This window comes from Schistocerca gregaria, chromosome 4, assembly GCF_023897955.1.
Source record: "Schistocerca gregaria isolate iqSchGreg1 chromosome 4, iqSchGreg1.2, whole genome shotgun sequence".
NCBI classification, from domain to species: domain Eukaryota; kingdom Metazoa; phylum Arthropoda; class Insecta; order Orthoptera; family Acrididae; genus Schistocerca; species Schistocerca gregaria.
The window spans coordinates 287,825,953-287,838,740 of record NC_064923.1 but is presented as its reverse complement, the minus strand read 5'-3'; the positions used below and the strand labels follow the sequence as shown (position 1 = coordinate 287,838,740).

The following is a 12,788-nucleotide window of genomic DNA, read 5'->3' as shown; positions in this document are numbered from 1 at the left end:
TGTCCCTCTTCTAGTCAATGTTTTCCGCATATTCCTTTCCTAGACGATTCTGTGGAGATTTCTAACCTTAGTACACCTAAACACCACATCGCAAACACTTCGGTGGTTTCTACGAAACCCATTAGAGGAAATATCAGCTTGGTGGAACACATTGTACTGTATAAGACCCTGCATCAGTTAACATGGCGATGGGGTCAGCTATAGAAAGAAAACATTCCAAGGGGAAAAATTACTTAATATTCGCGAGGACGTAGGACGCTGCAGACATCTGTGACAGAGGTTTGTATAAGACAAGGCCACATTTTGAGAACGTCCCTAGTTCTGTAAAAGTTGCTGCAAAATATATTTCTTCCACACGATGGTATGACTGTAGGCAGACCGTTGACGCCACATTAAAAGTTAATGTAGGTCCATAATGTAATTATGTGCAATAGAATGATCTGCATTTTAGAATACCTTACCTTACCTTACAACTGCATCCACACTCAAAGACGCATTATGAAGTGCAAGTCTACAGTACTTTTCGTACAATTTTTAGAGTTGCTTCCTGTGCAATTTCAAACTGGATTATAAGGAGAATGATTGCTTTTATGTCTTTCTGCTCGAAGTTATTAGCCTAATTTCAGCGTAATGGGCTGTGCGGGACCATACGCAGGAAGGTGATAAATATTCGCAGGTCCGCTCCGAAAACCGGTTTTTTGAATTTTCGCGAGCTATTAGGAGTCTTCTTGTATGTCTGCCACCTACCGTGTTCCAGCATACAAACTTGAAACCATTTGGACTGCTCTTTTCGCAAATTTCGATGTTTCGTGTTAGTCCAACCTATTATGGATGTAACGGAAGTGAGCAGTACCGCAGTTCAGCCAGTCGAAGTGTTTTGTGAGCGATCTCTTTCAGACAAAATAGGATTTGTGTGAAGTTTGGAAGGTTGGAGAGAGATACTGACCTAAATAAAGCTATGGAGGTGGGTCTTCATCGTTTCTGGATGGCTGAGTCGATAATTTGCGAGCGGAAGCCAAAGGCTACTGGTTAGAGTCCGTGTCTATAGACAGTTTTAATCATACAGGAAGTTTCATTGCTGTTGTTGTGGTTTTCAGTCTAGAGACTGCTTTGATGCAGCTCTCCATGCTACGCTATCCTGTGCAAGGTTCTTCATCTCCCAGTACCTACTGCAACCTACACCCTTCTGGATCTGTTTAGTGTATTCATCTCTTGGTCGCCCTCTGCGATTTTTACCCTCCACGCTGCCCTCCAATACTAAATTGGTAATCCCTTGATGCCTCAGAATATGCCCTACCAACCGATCCCTTCTTCTGGTCAAGTTGTGCCACAAATTTCTCTTCTCTCCAATTCTATTCAGTACTTCCTCATTAGTTATGTGATCTACCCATCTAATCTTCGGCATTCTTCTGTAGCACCACATTTCGAAAGCTTCTCTTCTCTTCTTGTCTAAACTATTTATCGTACACGTTTTACCTCCATACAAATACTTTCGGATACGACTTCCTGACCCTTAAATCTATACTCCATGTTAACAAATTTCTCTTCTTCAGAAAAGTCTACATTTTATATCCTCTCTACTTCGACCATCATCAGTTATTTTGCTCTCCAAATAGCAATACTCATTTAGTACTTTAAGCGTCTCATTTCCCAATCTAATTCCCGCAGCATCACCCGATTCAATTCGACTACATTCCATTATTCTCGTTTTGCTTTTGTTGATGTTCATCTTATATCCTCGTTTCAAGACCATGTCCACTCCGTTCAGCTGCTCTTCCAGGTCCTGCGCTGTCTCTGACAGAATTACAATGTCATCGGCGAGCCTCAGAGTTTTTATTTCTCCTCCATGGATTTTAATTCATACTCCGAATTTTTCTTTTGTTTCTTGTACTGTTTGCGCAATATACAGATTGAATAACATCGGGAAGAGGCTACAACCCTGTCTTACGCCCTTCCTAACCACCGCTTCCCTTTCGTGTCCCTCGACTCTTATAACTGCCATCTGGTTTGTGTACAAATTGTAAATAGCCTTTCGCTCCCTGCATTTTAGCCCTGCCACCTTCAGAATTTGAAAGAGAGTATTCCAGCCAACATTGTCAAAAGCTTTCTCTAAGTCTACGAATGCTAGAAACGTAGGTTTGACTTTCCTGAACCTATTTTCTAAGATAAGTCGTTGGGTCAGTATTGCCTCGCGTGTTCCGACATTTCTACGGAATTCACACTGATCTTCCCCGAGGTCGGCTTCTACCGGTTTTTCCATTCGTCTGCGAAGAATTCGTGTTAGTATTTTGCAGCAGTGGCTTATTAAACTTTCATAGCGAAGAAATATTAAAACCTGTAGTGTGTTGCCAGAAGCTTTATGGATAACTACCAGAGGTCGAAAGAAAAAAGAGGAAATTAGTGAAGAGGCGACTGTGTCATTCCTTCTGGGTAACACGTCGTCGCAAGAATGACGAAACTCGAGTGCTGGACAGCACAGGCGTTGAAAGGAGGCCGATGACCGGCCCCCATCAGAAGTTCCCGCTAAACGTCCCTGATGCGGTGAGGGCCCGTCCACCCCCGTACCGCTAACGGGGTCAGGAACGCAGCTTCCGAGCCGGGTAGTCTCCCTCCATACCAGGAAGAGCCGGCCCGCTAGTGTATCCCGTCACCAGAGGGCGTCGTGGCCACCTGCTGCGTCCACAGGTCTAGCACGCCGCTATTGGTGCCCCTCCGCAGAAAGTGAAGGACTTTTTTCTTCTCGCAGTCCCCCTCGCTGTTCTCTTCTCCTCGGCATCTGCCCGTGCTCCTTCTCCTCCTCCCTGTTGTTGTTTTGGCGTGCCGGCCTCGGCAGGGTTGAGGTGGCGAGGAGCCTCCGTGGTCGGCGCGCCGGCCGTTGCCGGCGGTCAGGTTCCGCGGCGCGCGGCGCGCTGCTCGCCTCTGATTGGCCGCGGGCCGGCCTGTTCCGAGTCACCGGCTCGCCTGTTGCGAATTCTTCTTTTAAAGACGCGGCGGGGCGTAGGGGCCTACGCCACACTCGGCGGCGTGATGCCCCAGGGAGAGGTAGCGGTCTCGCGCCGTGGTCGCTGCTAGTAGCACGTAGCACCCAGGGCCGCTCTGTTCTGCATGCGCGGCGCCATGGCGCTCGCCTCCGCCCCCTCGTGTCCTGCTGCCGCCCGGCTCATCGTCTCGCTGCTTGTCGTAACCGCGGCGGCGGTGCACTTCGTCCGAGCCGACGACCACTGGCGAGAGATCGACGAAGACGACGCCTTCTCAATAGAAGGTGAGACACGTTTTATAAGGAGCTCTTCGGTTGTTTCCACTCCTCATCTATCGCAAAATACAAGGGCAGCAGCTGTATAAACTAAATTATACTTACGCGATTGATTGGCAGTTCTCCTTAGGACGCTGGACTTGCGCCAAAGTCCTGAAGCTCCAAGCCTAGTCGGAATGGTCAACGCTATGCCTGCAGAACGCTCGGTATTAATGGAGTATGCGATAAAACCAGTACATCCCTAACACCAGTTCAATATTCTAAGCCATATAATCCAGACCCATGTTATTAGCATACATTTTTAAGGCTTTAATAACATGGTCATTTGAGATGAACTTCATGTGCGCATATGGACACAGACAGAAGAAAAAACTGCTTTGATGCTGTATGAACTTTCGTTTATGTGTATAGTTCGTTATAAGCCCATTGTTCACAATTTTTGACTAATGCCACATGAACATCATAGCCTTGATACCTTACGATATTTTATCAAAAAATTGTTCAAATGGCTCTGAGTACTTTGGGACTTAACATCTATGGTCATCAGTCCCCTAGAACTTAGAACTACTTAAACCTAACTAACCTAAGGACATCACGCACATCCATTCCCGAGGCAGGATTCGAACCTGCGACCGTAGCGGTCACGCGGTTCCAGACTGAAGCGCCAAGAACCGCACGGCCACACCGGCCGGCACAATATTTTATCACTGCTAATGATTATAAAACAATCCCCCAAAACAAATTTTATTGTTAACGTCGTAGTGTTATCTGCTGCGATGGACTAACACTTCACGACACCTGATAGTGATCACCTCTATCGAAACTGTTAGTAAACAAATTTTAATTTTTTTATAATTTGCTTTTCAATCAGCAGCTCACTTAAGTGAATATGACGTTTTGAAGAGCACAAATTGTAGCCATCTGAAAGAAATAATATCGGCTTGGATCTGCGTGGTGACGTAACCTAACCACGGGAAATGAGGATGGCCTGAAATGTGTTCATACTGGTTCCGCCCCAGTACAGATCCGTTGTTGCACTACTGTGTACTTTATGGGGTCTTTTCAGTCTGTACTGGTTGTGACCATAGGTATCAAGACGTTTCTACGCGGCTTTGCTGAATTGTCTGACTGGACCTCAGCGTCGATGAAACTTCTGTTATATAAAGTCTTGACCTCTTGATAGTGTAAGACATCTTATAAGACTCCTTCTTCGCTACAAATAAAAATATTGGCCTCCGGCCATACTACTGACACAAAGCCTCTCGCGCTCGGAGCTAACAGGTACCGAAGGTCATGTTGTCGAAATTGTTCCTTTTCGGTTAGAAGTGTAAATATTGAAAACTTACCGACTAGACGCCTGTAAAATAATTATAGTTGTTAAAACAGGAGTTGGAACATTTTGACGAAGTAAGGAACAATATCTGCATTCTTGCATGGGTTTACATTGTACTGTCTTCAGGGATTCAGGAGTCAAACTAATGGAGGGAGACTGTTCGTGGTTCACATAAATTTTGTTTGCGATTAAGATTTTTTTTTCTCTGCGAGGGATTGGCTGTACATTTTAGTATACTTCACCAACATGAAAACACATTTGATACCTATCTTCCTACGACATTCTTCATATGTAGAATAAACATAAAATATAACCTACTTCTCTCTCTCTCTCTCTCTCTCTCTCTCTCTCTCTCTCTCTCTCTCTCTCTGCGTGTGTGTGTGTGTGTGTGTGTGTGTGTGTGTGTGTGTGTGTGTGTGTCATTCACTCGTGCAATGTGGAGTCCATGAAATAAGATACCTCGTCCGAGATTTCAAAGCAGGTAGAGCCTTTAAAAATATATTTTGTAATTTTTATTATTATGTGTGCTTTCTACTTCACACACAGAGAAATGCGAAGTCTCGATAAGTGTGTTGCAACTGCAGAGAGAGATTGCGCAACCCAAATCTGCAAAACTAGCGACTCTGCATCTACAGTAACGCGATTACAAGAAAACTGTTGATGCAGTTGTGAAACCTGCATATGTAAAATCTGATAACGTATCTTTTTGCGAATAAGTATCGAATTTCAATGAGATGTAAATCTGTATTGACTGTTCTAGTAAAGAAGCGTTAACAGTTCGACGTGGTGGCAGAAGGTAAATTCCATTCGCAGTATCATTTCTGCCTAAGAGAAAAAAGGGAAGATTATTTTGTATTTAAGTAAGGCGCAAATTTCTATGCAATGAATACACTTTGTGTTCTGAGAACTTCAATAAATATAAGTTATGTAGTAAAATAACAGCGAGCTCATGGCTAAAAATACTTTTTGACCGTATTTTGTTAAATTGAAGCTAGAATTGCAGATAAAACTGGAGTCTATAACAACACACACCGTGCAGCATGAAAAAGATGGTACTAGTTTTTTAGAGTATTCATCTACTTCAGCAACCTGATGAATTATAGCGTCTCGCGACGTAACTCCGGCGAACTTCACTTGAACTTTGATTACGTTATTCAGATTGGAACAGCGACTCATTCTATCAGCATCCTTAATGTTTTAGTGAAACAGACTAACGGCTATTTGCGGAACCTTGTCCTTAAGTGTCAAAGTTTATAGTGGACTGAAGTAATCGAATATTAATTAACGGTAGTGATAAATAATTTGTGAAAACTGGGCTACTGTTTCAAATGGCTCTGAGCAGTATGGGACTCAACTGTTGTGGTCATCAGTCCCCTAGAACTTAGAACTACTTAAACCTAACTAACCTAAGGACATCACACACATCCATGCCCGAGGCAGGATTCGAACCTGCAACCGTATCAGTCGCACGGTTCCGGACTGCGCGCCTAGAACCGCGAGACCACCGCGGCAGGCGGCTACTATTTCATTTTTACACATTTCTGTAATTGCGAAGTGCGACAACGACACCTTGACAATCGTAGTTAAAACTGGTCAAAACAGTTAACGCCTTCAGTGTCCAAGGTATCCGCTTTCATTATCTCTCTTTCGTTCCATGCGTCAAGATCACTTTTTCAGTCCATGGGTCAGTTAGAACAGCAGCAGAAATACAGTTTAAGGTTCGCCTAGGAAGTAATGCGCTGAATTGTCATTCTTTTCCATTGCTTGAAATTTCTGTAGTGAAAAAAAAATTGCTGTATAGTTACTCACTTAATCGTAATTTGCTAAAATATTCAGTTATTCCCTAGCTTGTTGCTGTGGTCTTCAGTCCTGAGACTGGTTTGATGCAGCTCTCCATGCTACTCTATCCTGTGCAAGCTTCTTCATCTCCCAGTACCTACTGCAGGCTACATCGTTCTGAATCTGCTTAGTGTTTTCATCCCTTGGTCTCCCTCTACTATTTTTACCCTCCACGCTGCCCTCCAGTACTAAATTGGTGATCCCTTGATGCCTCAGAACATCTCCTATCCACCGATCCCTTCTTCTGGTCAAGTTGTGCCACAAATTTCTCCCCAATTCTATTCAGTACCTCCTCATTAGTTATGTGATCTACCCATCTAGTCTTCAACATTCTTCTGTAGCACCACATTTCGAAAGCTTCTATTCTCTTCTTGTCCAAACTATTTTTCGTCCATGTTTCACTCCCATACATGGCTACACTCCATACAAATACTTTCAGAAACTACTTCCTGACACTTAAATCTATATTCGATGTTAACAAATTTCTCTTCTTCAGAAATATAGTTTAATGTTTTTAAATAGTATACCATTTGTCAAAATGCTAAATTTCTAGGACGTGGACATATTCGTCATAACACTCCTTTTGATCAGCTAGTAATGATACATTGCCTTTTTATAATGTTATTAATTTACCTCTTTGTTCTAAAGTAAATACGAATTATTATTCCCAGGATGCGTTCTTTGTTCTAATCAGTGTTTGCTGGAGACTTCAATGCTTGGACAGGTAAGAAACTCTAACTCGTACCAGTATTTGCGGCAACTTAAATGCAATGGTCTGTATTTATCCCTGTAGTGGCAACTGGCACTCTCAAACGAAAGAAAAGACTCGTGTGGAAGTAGTAGTAGGCTGGCGCGAGAATCCAGTGGGGCCCCCGTGTTTCGGTACCTCCGGTGACAGAGGCTCATTAGAGACTCGCCTAACTGTATGTGCGCGTGACGGCGCGCAGACCCCTGTATGGGTCGGCGCGGCGGCGCCGCACGCCAACCGGCCGACTGGAAGGCACTCCAGTCCACCGCACGGCGCACAATATTGTCGAGTCGGCGCAGGTTCTGCAGAGGGCAAAGCCCACCACACGCGCAGAAACTCGTGGCTCTGCTTAGGACCGGACCCGCCTCCCGATGACCGCTGGCGATTGCGTATTAGCATAAAGCGCTAACTCAGTACCGCGCACTGAATTATCTCGTGTGCGCTGTGGGTCGGGCGTGAGCTGAATACCAATTTTCTCCCGCCGGGCAGAGCCAGCCACGCGTGGGATGCAGTTTTTTTTTTTTTTTTTTTTACTGGCGTAACCCGTTAGCTCACCGCAGTTTTTAGAGGCCATAACCTTCCGGAATGTTAATGAGATAATGTGCTTAACCGAACTGTTTACGTTTTCGCTCATTCACTGTATACCAGCACAGTCCTTCTCCTGTACTGTGGATTTGAAGGTATTATGCTTTTAATTTCGTTTGTGAGAAAATGCTTTACCTTCATAAATTTCTTAGAATATGCCGTAACCATTTCTTTTCCTGGCTGTGTATTCAGCAACTGGGATGGGCAAGTACTTTTTCAAGAACGACGAAAAAAGCAGATCACGACTTTTAAGATGCTCTACTTCCATTTACAAGTTCGAGTTTCTTGTCTATGCATGTATTGAAATCTCCATATCCGTGACACAAATATTTCGCAGTTTATTTTAAGTACAGAGGTAAATTAATAAAATAAAAATTGCCGTTAAAAAGAAATATTAATTAGTACCAGCTTCCTTTACACAGAGGTTATCATTAACTATTAAAAGAAATCTGTGCCAGGCGTCCAAAGACGATTATGCGCACACTCGTATTTTGAATTTCTGATGGACCAAAGACTTAAGGGAAAATTATCATTAAAATTAACACTCTTGTGTCCAAACTTATTTTATTCTGCTTTTATTTAACCCAGTCTTGTCTTCCATTCTGTCGGAGCGACAACGCATAGTTTGTACAGGAAATAAGAAAAAAAAAATTTTTCTCATACCCAAAACTCCAGATGTCAGAAACTCAGATCGGTACCAAAGCTTGTATGTCGATTGAGTGTCAACCAGAACACCTATTTAGTTCGTGTTATGTGCTGTCGTCCAGTAGTACAAGCGTAAACGAGAATTAGAATTAACACCCGCACTATCTTCTCATTGGTGACTTGGTAGAGTGAAAGGTCGTGGTGCCTAATTCCCACTTTCAAACCCCCCCCTGATGATAATTTTGTTTAACTGTTTGCACGTGAAACTGTTAATGGAGAGAACATTTTTTCTGGCGTGTAAAAGGACTTTTTGGAGTTTGTAGCACCGTTGTTTTGAAAGTCTGCTTTGGCTTCGTTGAAAGTAGCAAACCTGTTGAGTACATTCGTATAGAAAGGTGTCGTGTTCTGTCGGACGTGTGCGACAGAATAGACACCACTCGTGATGAAGAAGCCAGTGCATTTGTAGTTTCACAGAATAAACATAAACAGGCGGAACAGTAGAAGAAAGAACCAGCACATGTTAGGAAGTATTAATAATAATAATAATAATAATAATAATAATAATAATAATAATTGCAGATGACAGCGCCGCCGTACTTCAAATGTGCGTGTTGTTTAGAGTCTCGCGTTTTTGCACACACGGACAAATGGGTCTACAGTTGCTATCCAGTCTTCACGCTACAGGTACTGCTGTTGTGCGACATGAAACCATGGAACGTTATTGACATTCTCGTCGAATTGTTGCATAGCGACTGTTGTATACGTACAACAACGGAAATAAATGAAGATGAGAGAAAATGTGTATCATTCTTACTGGAGATAAGTGATCACGCTAAACAATTAAACAAAATTGTTATCAGTGGGGTTTGAATGTGTGACCTCTGGTACGACGACCTCACGCTCTATCACCTCACTCACGCGAGATCTGCAAAACAATCACTGACAGACACGCTTTCCGTGTTCTGGTGTATCTTTTAATTACCGTTCATGCATGTTCTACTGGACAGCAGTAGTCAGCACGAACTAAATCCGTGTTTTGGCTGATATTCAATCGCCATATAACGTTCGGTACCGATCTAAGTGTCTGAAATCTGAAGGTTTAGGTCTTAATATCCGTTTCAGTCTGAGTTTTGTTGTTCTCCAGGCAGACGTATTGGAATGCTCCGTTAAAAAATTGCAAAATTGCTGGCTTTGCCTTTGAATGAAGCTCCAGAAATTTAAATTTCATCTCGAAAAGGACGTATTTCGTCTGTGTCGATTAAGTTCGCCAGATAAAGGCAACATTTTGGTCACCGTGTAATAGAATTTTGGCCTGATTTTTAAGGCAGCACCCCGAAGCAATCCGTAACAAAATTGATTCAAAAACCACTGGCTGGTGGAGTTGCGTAAGACTTGTTTAATCAGATTACGAAAACAAGCAAGGACCAAGCATGTCAATCCAACTAAGTACCTGGGTGTTAAAATTACGAACAACTTCAGTTGGAAGGACCACATAGATAATATTGTCGGGAAGGCGAGCCAAAGGTTGCGTTTCATTGGCAGGACACTTAGCAGATGCAACAAGTCCACTAAAGAGACAGCTTACACTACACTCGTTCGTCCTCTGTTAGAATATTGCTGCGCGGTGTGGGATCCTTACCAGGTGGGCTTGACGGAGGACATCGAAAGGGTGTAAAAAAGGGCAGCTCGTTTTGTATTATCGCGTTATAGGGGAGAGAGTGTGGCAGATATGGTAAGCGAGTTGGGATGGAAGTCATTACAGCATAGACGTTTTTCGTCGCGGCGAGACCTTCTTACGAAATTTCAGTCACCAACTTTCTCTTCCGAATGCGAAAACCTACGTAGGTAGGAATGATCATCAAAATAAAATAAGAGAAATCAGAGCTCGAACAGAAAGGTTTAGGTGTTCGTTTTTCCCGCTCGCTGTTCGGGAGTGGAATAGTAGAGAGATAGTATGATTGTGGTTCGATGAACCCTCTGCCAAGCACTTAAATGTGAATTGCAGAGTAGTCATGTAGATGTAGATGTAGATTGCGGAACTTGTAGCCGTACTAGAAGGACTAAATTTCTACTCGTGGATGACAGCAACATTTTCATTTAGATAGTCTGCTCCAAAAATTCACTATCCGCTCTAAAAATTCTGCAATAATTTAACGTCAGAGTCCGAAAATTCTGCTGTACACTGATTACTGAAGGATTAAAATGACGCTAGAAGAAGAAAAATATTTTAATTAAAAACAAAACGAGGTTACCGGTAATGAAGGTGTTGGTAGCTATCTGGCCAAAGTAGCTACTGCCGCAACTGACTTAATTACATTTAAATCACAAGTACGAAATACAGACGTGTATTACATAGAAGAGTGATAGAAGACTAGAAACGGGAATGCGAGCAGATGATAAGGTACAAAGTGAAAAGTTATATAACTACTACTCCGAAGGTCCGCAGCCCACGAAACACCACACACATTAATTTCTTGGCGCCTGGATTCTTCAACAGCTGCACTAAACTTTAAGCACTGTCGTTTCCGCGTACATCATCGCATTCTGGATCTTCTCTATTAGTTTCTTGTGTAAATAAGGAGCAGACAGACAAAAAAAACGTGAAACTTCTAGAGTCCTCCTACGTGAACTTTTGAAGGTTGATGACACACTGCCAAACTATATGAGAGTTCTGTTAGCAACGCAATATTTACGGCAAAAATAAAATAAATCTGGCTTCCGAAATCAGCAAAATGCTCCGTTACAGAAGGTAAATGATCACTGCCTGCAAGAAGAGCACACTTATGTCGAAGGAATGTGCACAGACAGGAAATGCAATTATATTTCGATACAGTAAAAATTTGAAAAGATTCCGGCGCTGATTAATGAGTAGCAGGTAATAAAATGATACCCTACAAATTCCATTAGTTACAGTCTACTCTCAAGTTACTCTATTTGTTATTTTGATTGCTGAAACTGGTAACCGTAGTTTTCCCCCAAATTTAACCTCCAGTGCGAAATGTCATCATTAACGAAAACTAGCTCAGACAGAACACTAGAAGTAGTGCGGAGAAGCGAAATTCAAAACAACCCAGACGTACGATTTCCCTTTTATCCCCAAAATCGTTACATGAAAATGTTCCTCTCCCACTCCGGTCCTGTCGAATCCATTGGACCCCGACGTCGAAGGAACGTTGAAACGTAACTTCCTTGCTTAGTCTCGCCAGTACTCAAAAACAGAAGCGTTGTGGTCATCATACATGTAATCGTCCCGACAACTACAGAAAGTTAATATAACTGTAATGACTGCCGTCATATTTCTTGCGTTTGTGCCGTTGTGGCCGTTCCAATGGTGGGTGGAAAAACCATAAATTCGGCTATTACTTGAGGAAGGAAAATTCTACAGTATAACGTTCTTAATTTGAAGTTATGGATGACCAGTGACTTAAAACAAAATTTCTTTCATATTGTTGTGTCTGCATGTAAACTTACTTTCTGTCACTTCTCTGAATATCAGGTTTGATCTCCGTGAACCATAATCTGGCACAAAAGTTAGCATATCGTACAAAAATTAAGGATACGAAATTTGAGAGTGTTTAGACGAGATAAAAAGAAACACTTTTTATGCAACAAAAACGTCACTGGTGTTCCGTTTCCGCGCTAAGGGTCCATGAAGGTTTTGACGCTAGTGTTATGCAGAGACGGTGTTCAGACTGCTGTGCGTTGACATGTTGCTAAAAATGTCGTACGTTTACATTGACGCACAACTGGTATCTCCGTGTTAATGATTGTCCATCACACTCAACACGACCCTGTGTTTGATGAATAATGGCTGCAACTTCAGCCAAACGGACAACCAGCTCTTCTGGAGTGTGTCGGTGTCTCTCTTACGCTAAACGCTTTATCCCCCCCCCCTTCCCCCCACCTCTGCAAAAATAAATCCATAGGAGTGAGGTCGATCGTGGTTTCGGTATTGGACGACCACTCCCAGTCCAACAACTGGGGTAAAAATTGTCTACATTTTCTCTGACATTAACGGTAAAGCATGATGGGGCTTCGTCATCCTAAGATTTGTGTTGCAAACCTGATTGAACTGTCAACGTCTTGTGTTCGAAGCATTCAAAACAACGGTGAACGTTAGCCTAAGAGAAGTAAAGCGGCAATCACCTCAAGGGTCCCTGTGAAATCTTTGTCACATAAACAAGTATTTCTTTTTATCTCCTCTGAACATTTTAAAATTTTGTCTACGTATCTTTTTTCCCTGTAGACATAGTTCATCGAAGTGGCTATTGTGAGTAACGGCCCTCAGAAGCTATCCCTACGGTCTAGCAGATAATGTAATAATAACATAATTGATTTCACTACCATTCATTTTATGTAAAATACTCGTATGTATAGATAATGTT

At 42.6% G+C, this 12,788-nt stretch overlaps 1 protein-coding gene across 1 annotated transcript in view; it reads left to right on the top strand.

The window, feature by feature from the left end:
• Positions 1–3,117: 3,117 nt before the first annotated feature.
• The window catches only part of LOC126267690 (proclotting enzyme-like), a 140,653-nt gene continuing 130,982 nt past the window's right edge, over positions 3,118–12,788 (top strand). The window contains exon 1 of the mRNA XM_049972993.1: positions 3,118–3,262. Within this exon, the coding sequence (XP_049828950.1) occupies positions 3,118–3,262 (145 nt within the window). The remainder of the gene's footprint in view (positions 3,263–12,788) is intronic.